This window comes from Pundamilia nyererei, unplaced genomic scaffold (assembly GCF_000239375.1).
Source record: "Pundamilia nyererei isolate P.nyererei 1_Seehausen unplaced genomic scaffold, PunNye1.0 scaffold00240, whole genome shotgun sequence".
In the NCBI taxonomy this organism is placed as follows: Eukaryota; Metazoa; Chordata; class Actinopteri; order Cichliformes; family Cichlidae; genus Pundamilia; species Pundamilia nyererei.
Genome location: NW_005187641.1, coordinates 558,640 through 575,836, shown reverse-complemented (window position 1 = coordinate 575,836; position 17,197 = coordinate 558,640). Strand labels below are relative to the sequence as shown.

The window sequence follows — 17,197 nt, the reverse complement described above, 5'->3', positions numbered from 1 at the left end:
TCTATGTTTTAGTGTGAATGAAATGTGGGTTTATAAGATTCGCAAATGATTGGATTCTGTTTTATTTAAATGTAAATCAGCGAGGATGTTTTGTGTGTTTTGTAACTGAGGTAGCAAAATGCACGCACAAATACAGGAGTCAATTTGTGTCTTTGCATAGCGATAAAGAAATCATATGCACAACTCATGAACATCTTTTAAAATATCAAACAAAACAAAAATCTTTTGGTTATTTTTGTTTACTCTAAAGCAGTTCTGCAGTAGCTGTTAAACATGTTGAGCAATGATTACTGCTGCTCGCACTCCAGCACCTGTCATTTTATTGATTATGAATAGCAGCACAGATTCCTGTCCACAGAGGACTCCACACCGCCCCGCGGCGTCTTTACTGCTGTTATAACAAACAGTAAATCAATAGATCCGTGCTCAGCATCGTAACACTCAGATTTATGGAAAAGGTTTTCATTATATAAAGACGTAGTGACGTGCTGTTTTCAGAGGCAGGCAAACAAATAATAAAAGAAATATATACACATCCTCATTTAACCTGCAGATTTATGGCTTAAAAATGTATGAGCTGATCTCCCTCAACCATGAGGTGGGAAAAAGGAACATATTAGCTGTAATAAACTTGATGCTCTGCTTTCACCACAAGAGGCCATTGTGACTCACTGAATAACAGTTGTGGTGGGATCATCAGCCACACATCTACTTAAGCTGTGCCGTATCAACCTGCTGCCAACCATTGCTCATAAAAAAAGAGAAAATAAAACTCGATCCTCCTGTATCTGCAGCCGGGGCTTCTCCTCTGTGGCGGGATAGTATGACACACTGGCCGTCCTCTTGGCATTCAGCGCCCATTCCTCTACTACACGCTCACTTTCTTCATCCCACTATCGTTCCCATGTCTTACTCAACCAGGTCGATCATCAGGCTTGGTGTCTGTGTTATTTCACATGCTTGTGCACATGTTGGTGGCAGCAGATGATGCAGCTCTGGTGTACGGAGCTCGCTCGGTGCCAACTTGTCGGACTTTTATTCTGTTGGTAGAAATGCAAGCTAATTTTTGTACTAAATTATTTGTCTACCATCTCCCTTCTTCAATGTCTCAGCCTGTGTGTCTCTGGCTCGTCCACCTTCCTCAGCAAAAACCAGTTGAGCCGTCACTCAATGTGCACCCCCTCCCCCCCCCCTCCCCTGCACCCCTCTGGATGATCTGCTGTCTCGCTCTCTCACCTTCTCCCTTCGTCTTATTCCACTGACCATGCATGTTCCAAAAACAGATCTCATTTTCATCCATGGTACAAATCGCCTCCACCCTCACCCCCACTCCCCCGCAAGCCCCTGCACCGTCTCTCTCTCTCTCTTGCACTGCCTCCTTTCCAGATCCAAGCCTTTTCCCGAGTTTCTGTCCAAGTCCACCATCTCACCTCCCCGTTGCTCCACCCCGAGCTCCACCCTCACACCCCTTACCATGAGCACACACGCTGGAATTTGGAGGCGTGTAATAACTGGGTCCCGACCAATCACTGGCCTTGTAGTCATATAAATCCCTGAACATGCATGCACTTATTCGCTCTTTCTGTCAGTCCAGCACTCCTGAATTGGAGGGTGCCACACGTCTAGGTGAGGGTGGTGGAACAAGGGTGAAAACAGCAGAGAACAACAAAGAAGTCAAAGAGCGGGGCTAGACACGGTTAGTCGGCCAATCCCTTGTCTATCCAGAGAAGATGGAGAACGCACACGCGAAGACCTCGGTAGAATGCCTGGCCTACTTCTCAGTGAACGAGAACACTGGTCTCACTCCTGACCAGTTCAAGAAGAACCTGGACAAATATGGCTTCAATGGTGAGAGTTCGGGCATCGGGGATGGGTGGGAAGCCTACTGAAGGAAGAAAACCCCCCGTAGTAACTGTCAATGAAACATCTCAGTGTTTGCATTCAGAATATTCCACAAAGCATCACAGCTTTTGCTAAGATAAGTTCTGGAAGTCTTCCTTAGTCAACACCAGTGGAGTTTCTTGCCTTGCTTGTAGTTAGCAGGGCTGGGTTAAAGCTTTTTTAGAGTGCAGTCGCAGCAGCTGATAAAAATGCAGAGACATTGAGAAGCAGAGACTTTGAGAGCTTTGAAGAGCTATTTAAAGATAGCCAGAGAAGATGACTGGAGAGCGAGAGAGACAGGTGACGGCTCAGGAAGCTTCCTGGGTGATATATGGTGTGGGCAATAGCAAGAGGTGTGGATAATTTTAGGCCGGATCAAATGGGGAGGTCCTCAGACGGCTTACGACTAAGTGATCGGGAATATGATTGCTAATCAATAACTACAAGGAAGGCAAATTCCATGGCAAGAGTTGCTTAATAATGTATTACAGTTATTTTAGCAGTCATGTTCCTGCACTCACTGTGACGTTGCTTTACAACACTTAGTAAGCAGTCATTACATTTTTATTAATTGAATTTTTGTGAAAACAGTCGAGCTTTCACAGAGGTTTTGCAGGCTTTGACTGGAAATCAAAGTAGGCTGGGTCCTCCTGAAATAATTAAGCAACACAATGTGTTTTTAATTAAGCCACGGAGTTGTAGAGCTTAAGTTATTAAGTGTGAAGCACACAGAGGATTTTGAAAAGGTGGATGTTTTTATAAACTAGAGGGCGCATTTATTGTATAATTCCATCATAGTGTTGCTGATAATGTTTAATAACGATCGTGAGACACTTTAACTGACTGTTTTTTCGCCCCGCTCTCCTTCTGTCTCCACCTCCTTCACTTTGGTGTGCAACTCCAGAGCTGCCCGCTGAGGAGGGTAAGTGTTCCTTCAACACATTTACTGCATGTTTAAATGTGAACAAGAGCTTCCAGACACCTGATATCATCCAGAGAGAATGACTGGCGTGACTTCACTGAAGTCACGCTCATCCTCAAAAGGTCTTCAGTCAAAACAAGCAGGCAGCATTTTGATTGTGTAATTTAATCACCACAAGATAATTGCATCACACTTGCCACTGAAGATTGTTGGTCAATCACTAATCCAAACCATAGTGTGCAAACTTGTACCACACAAATACACTCTAATGCACGCTTAATGAGGTGATTATTATCCACTGATTGTGTCCTTGTCCTGCAGGTAAGAGCATCTGGGAGCTGGTCGTTGAGCAGTTTGAGGACTTGCTTGTCAGGATCCTGCTTCTGGCCGCTTGCATCTCCTTTGTAAGTAAACAAGCTATTCCTGTCATTTACATTTTAAGCTTAAGTGACAGGAGGAGTATTTGTAGTAGACATAATAGCAGCAGCAACAAATGAAGCAAGGCACTGACACTTGTGGACAGGTTCCAAGTTTAATAGCACTACTAACAAGAATACACTCTTCAGGTTTAAGATAACATCCAGCTAATCATTTCACATGTTTAGATGTAATCTCCGGCCCCTCACACATTCTTAAGAGTCAACTTAAAAGGTGATTGCATTTAGTTTAGTCCATCACACAAACCAGTCCACTAAAGCAAGCATGCTGCAGTTACTTGCACTACTTTATGGCCACTTTGTCAAGACAGCTTCCCATCCCCTCCGCCCCTCTATGTATTTTTGAGGACGACAACTTGAGAAGAGGGAGACCAATTGCGAAGTCTACTAGGAGGTGTATTAATTGCTATGGCCAGTTTCACCCTTTCGGGCAGCTGTCACGATGGCCTTAGAAGGCGAATATTGAGGAGCCAGTGAGAGATGGGGGGCTCGAGAAAGTATAGGGGGGCAGAGGGGTAAGGGTTTATTTTAAGAAAGCCCCAAGCTGAGGAGAGAAACTGAATCCTTCGGGAAAGGTCAGGCCTGAAGAAGGAACGAAGGGCCTCCTTAGAAAGACACTTTTAAGTCAGAAGGAGTGAAGAGCTATTAGGACACTGAGATTAATCTGAAATCATTTTTACACAGCTATTATCAAAATAAAAGCGTTAGTACAGGAAAAGAAAAGACCAAAATATGACTAAATGTAAATGATGAAAAGGTCTAAAAAATGTCTGTGTAGGTATATGTTTAAAATTATTGTGCTTTTCTTTCTTTTTTTTTTAATTGTTTACATGTTTTTTTTTAATCATGTAACTGATATAGATAAAAACACTGAATTCATACAAATATAAAAAGTCCCATAAGTACCTACCCCCCCTTCATGGCAATCTCTACAACCGCTAACACATTTGTACAAGCTTATATACTTGTTAGAGGTTTTTAGTTCAGCTTAAAAGAAAAATAAATGAAAAGCATTTTGTTGTTAAGAGATATCGGCCCGCTGGTTCTCAGGAGCAGGATAGCCCATTGTCACTGTTGTCTCCACCGCACTAACCATGCTCTCACCACAGGTGCTGGCCTGGTTCGAGGAAGGTGAGGAGACCGTTACTGCCTTCGTGGAGCCCTTCGTCATCCTTCTTATCCTCATCGCTAACGCTGTTGTTGGCGTGTGGCAGGTCAGTAATGAGGCCCAGGTCGTTGAGCAATAAGCTGTATCCATTACACTGATGACAGAAAGTACACAGGTTCCAGTTACTGCCCGAGTTGGTTTCTCAATTCGCATTTTCAAGCTCTTAAATCTGAAATGTACATCAGCGCTCACTCGATCTTATGTGCAAGTATGAAAACATTTATATAATATTATTACTGTATGACTTTTTAAAATATTTAACACGTTATATCTGGCGTTGTTTGGACTGCAGACATTTAGTCATGCTCTTCTTCATACATGCCAATAAGTGTGTGGCACTGCTGTCAGGCATCACTCAGAGAGGGAACATTGCTGTCATCATGTTCATGCCAAGTGTTGAAATCAGCTGCTTCCCTTCCCTTCTGTTTTCCGCATCTAAAGAACTGACATTAGCAACCCGCTAATCAAAGATCATCCCAGATTACATTTCCCTAAATGAGTTTATTTTCTTGCACTACTTTCCACACTGAATTTTTTAAAAAAATCTCTAAAAAGAAAACCCACCATAAAAATTCTACTGAAACCTAATATGGACCGGACCACATCAGATAACAGATGTGACCTACTCATGTGACATCAGTAACGGGTGTAATTGCTGTGGGTAATGACTCAAAGCCTCTTAGAGGACATGCCCAGTGCCAGACCAAGGACAAAATTAGTATAGTTTACATTCAAACGAGGATGAACAGGCATGTGGACATCCGTGTGGTGTCTCTGTATCCTCTGATACAAAGATTTTACTTTTATTTGTTTTTAAGCAGATCCCGTTTTCTTCTTTCAACTCTTAATGAGAGTTTGTGTCTGTGTTTGCCGCAGGAGCGTAATGCTGAAAGCGCCATCGAGGCTCTCAAGGAGTACGAGCCCGAGATGGGCAAAGTTTACCGCTCTGACAGAAAGAGTGTGCAGAGGATCAAGGCCAGGGAAATCGTCCCTGGAGACATTGTGGAAGTGTCTGGTAAGAGATGTCGAGCTTCCACATGGGGAGTCTGTGTTAATTATTTTTTTAAATGGTCTGTCGGGGGGCTCTGTATATATTTTCAACCGGGGAATACTCACAACCTGTTGTATCAAATACTTTTCGACGTCTAATTACAGTGAAGCTGTGAAGATGCTTCCACTGAGTTCCTTGCATTTCTATTCAGGGAGTGAAAGGCAGACACAAGTTCAGGATAGATGTGCCCGAGGAAGGCTGATGTCAGAGCCTTGTGTCTTTTTAAGGCGGCGTGAATGAGGCACGACAGAGTAACACCGCAGCGAAAACATGCTGACTGTAGGAAAACGAAATTATGAGTATAAATACCCCCACGAGCACCTGCCGCACCGCCTCTTCCCTCGCTGCCGTTGACACTCCTGTTAATTTGTCAGTGCACACCTGTTGCCACTCTAGCTGGTGGCCCTGCCCCCCTCACCATGTGTGCTTCACTCTGATTGGTCAGAGCATGTGTCATTTAGAGCTCTGCACTATTATGAAATCCGTGGATTAAGTATAGAAATTTAGCAAGTTGTCTGAGCATTTGGTGCCTATTTTAGGAGCTATTCATAGTATTAGCGGTGGTAGTATTATATTTCACTTTGATTGAATTCAGTTTTAATAAATGAGTGACTTGAATTGAACTATTTGGCACTATTGCAGTCATTTGGATGTTATGGAGGTGCCAACATAATTAAGTAGGAAACGTTTTTCACACACAGTCCCCATGGTTGTTTTTAACTTCTTTCTAATGTCAGTAAGAAAGTTATTTATGTGTTCTCTAACAGTTCACTAAATGTTAATGATAACTTCTCTTCTTTGCGCAGTTGGTGACAAAGTCCCCGCTGACATCAGGATTGTTTCTATTAAGTCCACCACCCTGCGTGTTGACCAGTCCATCCTTACTGGTAAGCTTTTAAGAAAATCAGCCACTACATCCTTTTCTGTCCTTTCTCCGTTGGCAGTTTTGAGTTAATTCTCTGATTTCACTCTCAGGCGAGTCTGTCAGTGTGATCAAGCACACTGACCCTGTTCCTGACCTCAGAGCTGTCAACCAGGACAAGAAGAACATGCTTTTCTCTGTCAGTATATCCTGTTACTATGATAAGTATTTCTCTCACCTGTCCTTTCATTTCCTTAGCCTTACCAGGTTTCTCTTCCCCGTTTTTTTTCTCTGTAGGGTACCAACATTGCTGCCGGCAAGGCCGTTGGTGTGGCTGTCGCCACTGGAGTCTCCACTGAGATTGGCAAGATCCGTGACCAGATGGCTGCCACCGAGCAGGAGAAGACTCCTCTGCAGGCCAAGCTGGACGAGTTTGGCGAGCAGCTGTCCAAGGTCATCTCCCTGATCTGCGTTGCTGTCTGGGCCATCAACATCGGCCACTTCAATGACCCCGTCCACGGAGGCTCATGGATCCGTGGTGCTGTCTACTACTTCAAGATCGCTGTTGCTCTGGCTGTCGCTGCCATCCCTGAGGGTGAGGACAGAAAACACAGTGAAAGAACAACATGTTTCCACTCCGCTGCTTGTTTGTCACACTCAGTTTTTCACTAATGTCCCTCAGGTCTGCCCGCTGTCATTACCACCTGTCTGGCCCTTGGTACTCGCCGTATGGCCAAGAAGAATGCCATTGTCAGAAGCCTGCCCTCTGTGGAGACCCTGGGCTGCACCTCCGTCATTTGCTCCGACAAAACTGGCACCCTCACCACCAACCAGATGTGTGTGACCAAGGTGGGTTTTTAACCAATGAAGAAAAGTGTACTTTACACAGCTTTCATGAACTCTCCTTCATGTGCAAAAACTGTCTTTGTTTCCTCCCCTGCAGATGTTTATTGTCAAGACTGTTGATGGGGACCACGTTGACCTCGATGCCTTTGATATCTCTGGCTCCAAGTATACCCCAGAGGGCGAGGTGTAAGTTGGCTTTTATTGCCATGTATCGTTGTTCAGTGTAGCCAATCAAATTCAGACAATCCAACTCTAATTTGTTTGCAATTTCCTCCTATCAGTACCCAGGGTGGTGCCAAGGTCAACTGCAGCTCACACGACGGTCTTGTTGAGCTGGCTACCATCTGCGCCCTGTGCAACGACTCCTCTCTGGACTACAACGAGGTAAAATCGGAAAGCCACACTTTTTATTTGCCACAATTCGACTTTACTACCTGCAGAGAAAGAAATTCTCTCCTTCGTTTCTTGTTTTCTGTAGTCCAAGAAGATCTATGAGAAGGTCGGTGAGGCTACTGAGACCGCCCTGTGCTGCCTGGTTGAGAAGATGAACGTGTTCAACTCAAACGTGAAGAACCTGTCCAGAATTGAGAGAGCCAACGCATGCTGCTCAGTAAGTCAGCTCGTTTCATTTGTGGAGCAATGAAGGCGATTTACGTTTGCTGATGAAAACCATTGTAGTGAGCTGAAGTTACGCTTGAGAGTTTTTATTGCTTTATAGTAAAAACATATAAATCGATCAATAGGTGATCAAGCAGTTCATGAAGAAGAACTTCACTCTGGAGTTCTCCCGTGACAGGAAGTCCATGTCTGTTTACTGCACTCCTGGTAAAGGTGATGGTGGTCCCAAGATGTTTGTTAAGGTCAGTTCACTCTTACCTGTTGTCATAGTGTTTGGGATAAAAGATGGACTAGGGTTCTGAAAACTGCAATCTTTCTAATGGCCAGCAGGGGGTGACTCATCTGATCCAGCTGTGTAAAGGTCTATGAGAAAGCACATCATCCATCACCATTAATCGCTTTTCTCATGATGTTATGGTCTCAAACCTTTAGTTTCTGATTTTATTGTATGCAACATAGCAATCATCTAATTATCATATGAGCATTCAGTGTCCCCTGGTTTGTTAGTAGATTCACTCCCTGCTTGCGATGTCTGTTTTTACAACAAAGCTAAGCTGGCCTGTCAACACGCAACATACAACTAAAGATGATAAACGTAATAAAATTCTGGATTTAAAGTCACTCATATCTTTCATAAGTCATTTTTGTTCTACTACAAGTTGCACTGTTAAAATGATTTAGTTGAAATGTAGTAGCTTAAAGCTGACATCTTCAGCTTTTTGGTGTAGAAGTTCCTAAAAAAATTAATTCTGTTGGTATTTGCATTTTTCCTTTAAAAAAAAAATTGTAGCAGATGGAATAAATATTAAAGAACAGGCCGAAATTGTTTGTCTCTGTGCCGCCTTTACAATCTTCCTGCTTCGTACCTAGGGTGCTCCTGAGGGTGTGATTGACAGGTGCGCCTATGTGCGTGTCGGCACCACCCGTGTGCCTCTGACCAACGCCATCAAGGATAAGATTCTGGCTGTCATCAAGGACTGGGGTACTGGCCGTGACACCCTGCGTTGCCTGGCCCTGGCCACTCGTGACACCCCACTGAAGCTGGAGGAGATGAACCTTGAGGACTCCACCAAGTTTGCCGATTATGAGGTTAGACATCCTGACTGAACTGAAACCTGGAGATACAGCCATGACAACATGTAAAAACTTGGATTGATTTGTTTCCTTCTCCCCTAAGATGGACCTGACCTTCGTTGGCTGTGTGGGTATGCTGGATCCCCCTCGTAAGGAGGTCACTGGCTCAATTGAGCTGTGCAGAGATGCTGGAATCCGTGTCATTATGATCACTGGTTAGTGTCATGGAGAGCTTTTTTATTATACCATTCTTATCATCAGAAAATCTGATCTTTCTGTTCTGCTAATACACAATCATACAAAGTTGTTTTTATTCTCCGGAAACTGTCCTTTTTACAAGGTTTCCACTCATTTTCTCCTTCTCCATGTGTCAGGTGACAACAAGGGAACTGCTATCGCTATCTGCCGTCGCATTGGCATCTTCGGCGAGGATGAGGATGTCTGCGGCAGGGCCTACACCGGACGTGAGTTTGATGATCTGCCTCTCCACGAGCAGTCCGAGGCTGTGCGCAGGGCTTGCTGCTTTGCCCGTGTGGAGCCGTCCCACAAGTCCAAGATCGTTGAGTTCCTCCAGAGTTATGATGACATCACTGCCATGGTAAGAGCCCAGCAGTGCAGGATGCAAACTAAACCTGTTACCGACACAGAGGTTGTGTTAAAGTGTTGTCTGGTGGTTTGGTTTGTCTAATGCATACTTCATCTCCTCCAACCGCAGACTGGTGATGGTGTGAACGATGCCCCTGCCCTGAAGAAGGCCGAGATCGGCATCGCCATGGGCTCTGGCACTGCCGTTGCCAAGTCTGCCTCTGAGATGGTCCTGGCTGACGACAACTTCTCTTCCATTGTGGCTGCTGTTGAGGAGGGCAGAGCTATCTACAACAACATGAAGCAGTTCATCCGCTACCTCATCTCCTCCAACGTCGGTGAGGTCGTCTGGTGAGTGACCTGTTTGACACACACTCTGTACAGCTACACATCTTTCTTTTTGTCTCTGGCTTAACTTCAGCTGTCCCATTACCCTCCCTCAGTATCTTCCTTACCGCTGCTCTGGGTCTGCCCGAAGCTCTGATCCCCGTCCAGCTGCTCTGGGTCAACTTGGTGACTGATGGTCTGCCCGCCACTGCTCTGGGCTTCAACCCACCTGATCTGGACATCATGGGCAAGCCCCCACGCTCCCCCAAGGAGCCTCTGATCTCTGGCTGGCTGTTCTTCAGATACATGGCTATTGGTGGTAAGTGGAACTGGGTGAGTTTGGATGGATTTTGATTGAAAGTAGGTACAACAGTTGTCTACACTGACACAATCCACCTACACTAACAGGATATGTCGGTGCTGCCACTGTTGCTGGCGCTGCCTGGTGGTTCATCTATGACCCCACTGGCCCCGGGGTCACCTACTATCAGCTGGTGAGTGTTTTTCTCTGTTTCCTGTTGCTTTCCACTAAACACAGATGTAGACATTTACTGATCTTACTTCCTATCCGTGCAGTCACACTTCATGCAGTGCCACGATGAGAACGAGGACTTTGAAGGCCTGGAATGTGAAATCTTTGAGGCTGCTCCTCCCATGACCATGGCCCTGTCTGTACTGGTCACCATTGAGATGTGCAATGCTCTTAACAGGTACTTCTTTGAATGTGATTGAGGAGGATGTAGCTTGTAAAAAAAAAAGGTTTCTTCATGCAACAGATATATTCTGCTCTCACGTCTCTTCTTCTTCTTCCTCTTCAAGCTTGTCTGAGAATCAGTCTCTGGTGCGCATGCCCCCATGGAGCAACTTCTGGCTGCTCTCTGCCATGACCCTGTCCATGTCCCTGCACTTCATGATCATCTATGTTGACCCTCTTCCTGTGAGTCAGAAGTTCAGTTTGAAAATGTTTTTTGTTTTAGAAGCTCTAGTTTATGTGGATTTCCTCCGTGGGGTTCAGCTTCATCTGACTTCCATTCTTTTCCTCTCCAGATGATCTTCAAGTTGACCCACCTGTCAGTGGAGCAGTGGCTGGTGGTCCTGAAACTTTCCTTCCCCGTCATTGCCATTGATGAGGTGCTGAAGTTCTTCGCCCGCAACTACGTTGAAGGTAAGCAGCACTTTTATAAATCCACAAGAACAAAAATAAACAGAGATCTGTCCCAGTTCCTAAGATAACAGATAATAGTTTTACTTAATCATTCATGCATTACTACCATTATCATTTCAGAGTATTTATTAATATTTTAACTTATTAAAATTAACCTAGCCTTTATCTAATTTCATTTTAATTCAATCAGGTTTGATTCTGTGTTTTTAATCTGCCTGTTTTCACTTCTCTCCATTCATCATTAACTCACGTAACCCGTTTGTTTTTGTCCATTTCCAGCTTAAATTCAGCCAACCCATCACCATTAACCTGTAACTAAACCAAGGTATTCCAAGGCTCACACTGCAGTGTGTAGCGCTGTGTAGAGACTGTTTGTCTGTTTGTGTATTTGTTGTTATTTCAATGTGTTCAAGCTGTTATCACTGTGACCTCCGGGGTCTCCTCACTACTGATTCATTGAAAATCAAATTGAAAAACATTGGGTATCATGACTTCTGTATGGGGAGACCCCCGAGTGTGTTGATCTGAGGTTTCTGTTTATTGGTTTTTGTTTTTTTTCTTCGTGAGATCACCGTGAGCGGGTGAGTAGATCACTTTGTATCTCACCAAGGTTACCTTTTATAGTCATTATATAAACATTAAACAAATGTTTTTTCTTAGCACTTTATGATATAGCTGTAAGCAGATAAAAGGTCTGTGTGAGTATTAATTGTTCCCTTTGTCAACAGATTTTACTCTTAATCTCTTTCACTGTTAGCATTATGTGTAGTTTTTTCCTCTAGAGCTGCAATAAACTCCAAAATAATTTATTACATGTTTATATGAAGCTTATAAATAATAACAGCGACTTTTTCATAAAGTAAGCCCCACATTTAAAATGCTCTCCCTTGTAAATAAAGGCTTAAATTGTCTTAAACGTCTTAAACTAGCTTATATTTCTGAAAGAAATCATACTGTGAAACTGTTCTTTGTTCTCCTCATGAAGACAAATTGGGGATGTAGCTTTTTTATGTTTAAACCCTCAAACTCTGGAACCTACCTTCAAATATGAAGTCTAACAATAATTTCAAGCAGTTCTTAAAATGCACCTTTTTAATGAGACATTTAGCTAATGTTTCCACTAAATAATAGATCGCTATACAGCCTACGAGTGAGCTCAGCCACATTTAGTGGTCTGGTAAATATAGAGCATGTGCATTTTGTCTTTGTCAGTATCATGTTGGCCTCCTACTTCTGTCGTGTCAAAGTTTGTTTGTTTTCATATTTCTGTTTATATTCGACAGGATTTTGTGCAATTTAATTTTATGTATTGCTTACGGATAAAGTGCTTAAGAAATTTAAGAAAACACAAATATCTTACAAATCTGTGAAGTTTTTACATTTCTTTCGGGGGCTTAACCAAGTTCATGTTTTAATTTGAGCCAACACACCAGACCTGACTGAGAAGTCAAAAGTTAAGTGAGGGTAACTGTGGTTTAGGGGGTTGGGAAGTGCTTCTGTAACCGGAAGGTCGCTGGTTCGATCCCTGGGCTCTCCGTCCTGGTCGTTGTGTCCTTGGCCAAGACACTTTACCCTACTTGCCTACTGGTGTTGGCCAGGGGGGCCGATGGCGTGATATGGCAGCCTCGCTTCTGTCAGCCTGCCCCAGGGCAGCTGTGGCTGCAACTGTAGCTGCCTCCACCAGTGTCTGAATGTGAGAGTGAATGAATAGTGGCATTGTAAAGCGCTTTGGGTGCCTTGAAAAAATAACTGTACTGGCAAAAAAGTAAGTAAAGTCCTCAGTAAGTAACTGGCATTTAAAGTAATAATGTGCTTTATTATTTTGTAAAACAGTAAATTTATAAATACACGAATGACAATATTTCTTTTTTAGCATCAAAAATATCATTTTGATTAAAGGGCTTGTGTATAAAGGCTGATTAACCAGACCAGAAATATTAAAAAATATTTTAGTAAACTAACAAAACTGTTAATTTAGGGCAGCTGACCACCCTTACCTTGGTGGTCTTATAAATTTTTAAGCACTGTGTGTGTGTGTGTGTGTGTGTGTGTGTACGCAGGTGTCTGTTTATATGTATGCATTTCTGATGCATTGCTTGTATTTTGTAGTTTTAATATGTTTTTGTGCTTGTGAAGTCCTTTGATCCTCTACATGCCATATTGAGCTGTACACAAACTGAATTTTGTGAAGCCCTGTCACTTTAAGTTTGAGAGACGCTATCAAAGTGTCATTCTTCTTATCACATGAGAAATCACGTAGTTTTCCTTTGTTTACCAAATCACGTGTCTCTGGTCTCTGCAGCAGGTACAGAAGTTAAATAGAGATGTAGAAGAAGAGGATCTTCAGGGCTGAAGAGAAAGAAGCAGAGGAGAGAGAAAGATCACAGCCAAAGAGGGGAGCCATAAAGAAGAAAAAGACTGAAAAAAGAAAACCTTATGGGAAAAAAACAAACAATAAAATTTGTTTAAAATCTGCAATAAAAATAGTCTCTGTATAAGGAAGGAGATTGAATTAAAATGAGGGGAAGTATCCTGATTAACCAGATAAAGCAGTAATATTTATGATTTTATTCTAAGAAGTAAAGTATGTATTAAAGGTGATTATTTTTTTTGTTAACCTTGGATATTCTCAGCTGTTGTGTTTTTGCGTCCTCTGTCCATTTTCATATGACTGACTTTCCAGCTCATTACTTTGATTCTAGTCTTCGTTGCTCGTGTCTTGTGCAGCCTCCCTGCTTTAGCTGGGCTCTGTACAGTGTGGTGTAGGGTTGTTTAAAATGACTTCATATGGGCAGAAAAACCACTTGCTTTCAGCCGCCAGCGCTCTCTATGACCATGCGGTCAGCGGACTCAGTTGGAGGTCTCGTGACATAAAATGGGCATGTCTACTCAGTCACAACACTTTTGGTCTTATATATTGTTTACTTGATAAGCTGCAATAAAGTGATGATTAAAAACTTGTGAATTTATTGTGGAGCATGTTTTTATTGAGAGTAAATTTAGATGACCTCCTCTGGAAACGCCACGAGGATGAGTGATTACAGTGTTCAACATCCATACATATTAAATGTGAGTCAAACCATTTTAATTTTATAGCAACTATTTTGGTTTTTTTAGCCCATGACGGGGTTTTTTTTTTCCGCTTCTGCTGTTTAAGCGTGGCTCAGCGACAGTCATCAGTCTTTGGTTTGCACAGCGAATTCCAGAACCCCCCGGATCCATTAGATGAGGGTCCTGAATGGTATGTCAACGTCCTTCATCTGCTTTTCATAGTCTTCATCAAACAGCTTTGATTGCTCAGCTGTGAAATGGTTTTTCCAGTCACCCACTTCACCTGCATATGAAAAGGAAGACAATTTTGTTAAGTTGGAAAATTTATGCTAAAGCCTCTATCAATGTTTTTTTTTTTTTTTTTTGCACAAATGAATAACTAACTGGTGCTTAAATTTTTTTTTTCCAAAACAGTCATATGTAATGCCCACACAGTGTCTCATTTACCGCTAATACATTTATTAAATTATAACATGTAACATACAACATGCGTGTAAACACTGTTCACATTTTGTATCACTGTGGATTTTAAATCAAAAACTGCAAAGTGCAGAATTCCAGCTTGAACTGCTCCGGATGTTTTTCAGCCATTTTTATTTGTAGTCATTAGACGATTGATTGACAAGCAGTTTCTTGAGGCCATGAAATTTCAGAACTTATCAAACAATCCTTTTATTTAAAATCATGTACGTTTGTTAAACTCATTTTAAGCCTGTGAAAATGTGAGGTTATCTGTATGACTAGCTGTAATGTTTAGCCCCATACTTTTTTAAAAACCTGGACGTCTGCATTTCAGTTACATCTTGACAGTTTGAGTTAAGATCCACTGTGATGTGTACAGAGGTAAAACTCCCAAAACTGTATCTTTGTTTATAGATGTAATTATATTGTGCTGATTAAATACTTAATGACTGGTTTGTTAAAAGTGATGGGGAAAAACTGACCATATAATTGTTGCAGAAGCCCAGGCTAACGATGCCTTGTTTGAACTAAAAATCCTCCAAAACTTTAAATCGACTCTAGTTAATATCTGCCAACAGACTTATTCATTTGAGTGTTAAGTTGTTGTAATGTATAAATAAAATAGAAGCGAGAGCTCAAAATCCAGGGACCTCTAGGGGGTGCCCCTGCACTGAAGGACAGGTAGCAGAGCAGTAATTGCTGCCTTTGAGGAGCTCAGACTGTTCACAAGTTGATTTAACCTTGTGACATTATTACATGAAGATATTTGTGTGTCTGAGACAAATATAGGTGTTCATGACATTTTAACTGCCCTACGTAAGGCACTCACTGGCGACTGAGATTGACTTTCCTGCATATCTTTAATTTAATAGTGCACCTTTTCTCATGAAAGGAGAGATGGACTGGTCAAACACCGGAGATGGAACGCAGGAGTAGTTGGCCATCGGGTTCTCCTTCATGTTTTTAAAGGAGGTGAGCTCCACGATTTGGCTGATGACCTCATCGGAGACCGACAAGTCCAGGTACTTCATGATGCGCTCCACCTCACGCCGAGGATTCTGGGAAAATAAATGTGACAGAGTATGTGGGGAGGTTATTAATTTTTAAAATTCATTACAGATGTTCAAACAGATAAAACAAGAGGGGATGTCACCACATTACGACTGAAAACAGCAAATGCCTGAAGGTAACGGAAAAAGTAAAATCATAAGAAGTGATAAACAAAACACTGCAAACCGGTGAGGAGAGATTACATAACGGAAATCAAATTGGGAGAAGCTGTTAAATGGGAGTTCTCCCTCCTCACTGTGGACAACTGCTCACAGCAGATCATTGCTCTGTTGGGTTTCTCTCTCTAACACTTCAGGGTATTTAGCTTACAATAGAAAGTACGCTGATATTTATGAATTGACTGGTCGTGTGAAAAAGGATGTTTATCACGGGATTCTGTGCAGTCCTGTGAAAAACTAAGTACACCTTTACTGCTTCAGTTGGTAGCAGCCAGCTAATTAAATGCGCTTGATTAACTGATCTTCAGGAAGTGTGAGCACCTCTATAAAAGGTTTGCAAATACAGCATATCAACAGAAAACACCTCATACCAACTGTTAAGTAATCTACAGTTAAATGTGAAGCCATCTGTCCAATAGGTAAAGTTTCACTGAAATTAGATCATGCAAAAGGACAATGGCCACAAGCACAGCAGCAAATCTACAACAAAAGGGCTGGGAAAGAAAAGAATAAAGGTAAGCAATGGCCCAATCAAAGTCCACACCTCAAACTAACCGAAACCTGGGTTTAAATAAAGGTCTGCAAACATCAATGAACTAAAGCAACGCTGTAAGAAGGGTCCAAAAGTCTTCCATAACGATGTGAGAGACCGATAAGGTCATACAGAAAACCTTCACTTCAGGTTATTGATGCTAAAGGTGCTTCTACAAGCAACTGAATCACTGGGTGTTTTCCACAGGACTGTGCAGTCCAACTTTCTCTGTCGTGCAACTAATACATATATACAGTTCTTTGAACAATATCTCAAAGTATTTTTTTTATTTATATTGAATGTCTTAATGACTTTTAAGAGTATGGTACATTTGTTTTTAAATCTTCAGAAATAGATTTGCCGGTAGTCACATTGTTTACAAAAAAATCTGCTCTCTTTTCAGCTGCATGTCAGACAGTCGGCATTACTTTTCTTTTTTCCCTTTATACATGAAGCTGGTCTAAATCTGCGTCTATAACAAGGCTTCCTAATCATTCAATCTCAGCTTTACATATGAGATCAAAGGAATGCGCTGCGTTTATTACGTTTGCTTTGAAGAAGGTTGCGCAACATGCTTTGGTTATAATCCACGTGTTCTCCTCACCTCTTTCATGTCCTCGTAGAAGAGGTACAGAATATTCCTCTTTTCTCGCTCCAGCCAGTAACCTTTCACATGATCATACCAGGAGCCCCATGACACTGTAGAAGCAGAGCAAAGGCCATTCATTCAAGCACCTTTGATGAAAACATTTCTCCTACTCCAGTCCAGGTTTATGCTGAGTGTATGTTTATATTTACGGCTATCGTAAAGCCTCATTAACAGCTTAACATCAACATTTATGACAGTAGGTATTTTAGTAACTGTCGGCTGATAAGAGGACTGATAAACTTGACCACCTTTAATGACTTTACAGCTGTGTAACTGCAGAGCTGATGAATTATTGCAAAGTGATGACATTATGATTACATAATTCATCATTTCTTTAT

The 17,197-nt window shown here is 42.2% G+C and overlaps 2 protein-coding genes across 3 annotated transcripts in view; one reads left to right on the top strand and one right to left on the bottom strand.

Annotated features, from left to right (window-relative positions):
- Nucleotides 1–1,565: 1,565 nt before the first annotated feature.
- Nucleotides 1,566–13,893, top strand: atp2a1l (ATPase sarcoplasmic/endoplasmic reticulum Ca2+ transporting 1, like). 2 transcript variants are annotated; one of them, XM_013914954.1, is made up of 24 exons: nt 1,566–1,848; nt 2,786–2,803; nt 3,125–3,207; nt 4,350–4,454; nt 5,285–5,423; nt 6,266–6,346; nt 6,435–6,520; nt 6,619–6,916; nt 7,004–7,170; nt 7,265–7,353; nt 7,449–7,551; nt 7,646–7,777; nt 7,911–8,027; nt 8,656–8,874; nt 8,963–9,074; nt 9,234–9,457; nt 9,575–9,795; nt 9,888–10,090; nt 10,180–10,265; nt 10,348–10,481; nt 10,591–10,708; nt 10,819–10,936; nt 11,216–11,261; nt 13,239–13,893. In XM_013914954.1, the coding sequence occupies exons 1-23, from the start codon at nt 1,731–1,733 to the stop codon at nt 11,218–11,220; spliced, it is 2,976 nt and encodes a 991-aa protein (XP_013770408.1). In that variant the 5' UTR covers nt 1,566–1,730; the 3' UTR covers nt 11,221–11,261; nt 13,239–13,893. The 2 variants fall into 2 exon arrangements, with proteins under 2 accessions (XP_013770408.1, XP_005749329.1); XM_005749272.2 differs by lacking the exon at nt 11,216–11,261.
- Nucleotides 13,894–13,901: 8 nt separating this feature from the next.
- sult1st6 (sulfotransferase family 1, cytosolic sulfotransferase 6) overlaps nt 13,902–17,197 on the bottom strand; it is a 10,485-nt gene continuing 7,189 nt past the window's right edge. The window contains exons 5-7 of the mRNA XM_005749273.1: nt 16,815–16,909; nt 15,327–15,507; nt 13,902–14,270 (exon numbers count right to left, since the gene is read on the bottom strand). Coding sequence (XP_005749330.1) covers nt 14,158–14,270; nt 15,327–15,507; nt 16,815–16,909 — 389 coding nt within the window. The 3' untranslated portion in view covers nt 13,902–14,157. The remainder of the gene's footprint in view (nt 14,271–15,326; nt 15,508–16,814; nt 16,910–17,197) is intronic.

What these genes read in the sequence shown, in the direction of transcription:
- atp2a1l (XM_005749272.2), top strand. Translation starts at nt 1,731, where the DNA reads ATGGAGAACGCACACGCGAAGACCTCGGTAGAATGCCTGGCCTACTTC. An exon ending in CCAAGTTTGCCGATTATGAG is followed by an intron (nt 8,875 to 8,962) that starts GTTAGACATCCT and finishes TTCTCCCCTAAG; the next exon opens with ATGGACCTGACCTTCGTTGG. An exon ending in CGCCCGCAACTACGTTGAAG is followed by an intron (nt 10,937 to 13,238) that starts GTAAGCAGCACT and finishes TGGTCTCTGCAG; the next exon opens with CAGGTACAGAAGTTAAATAG.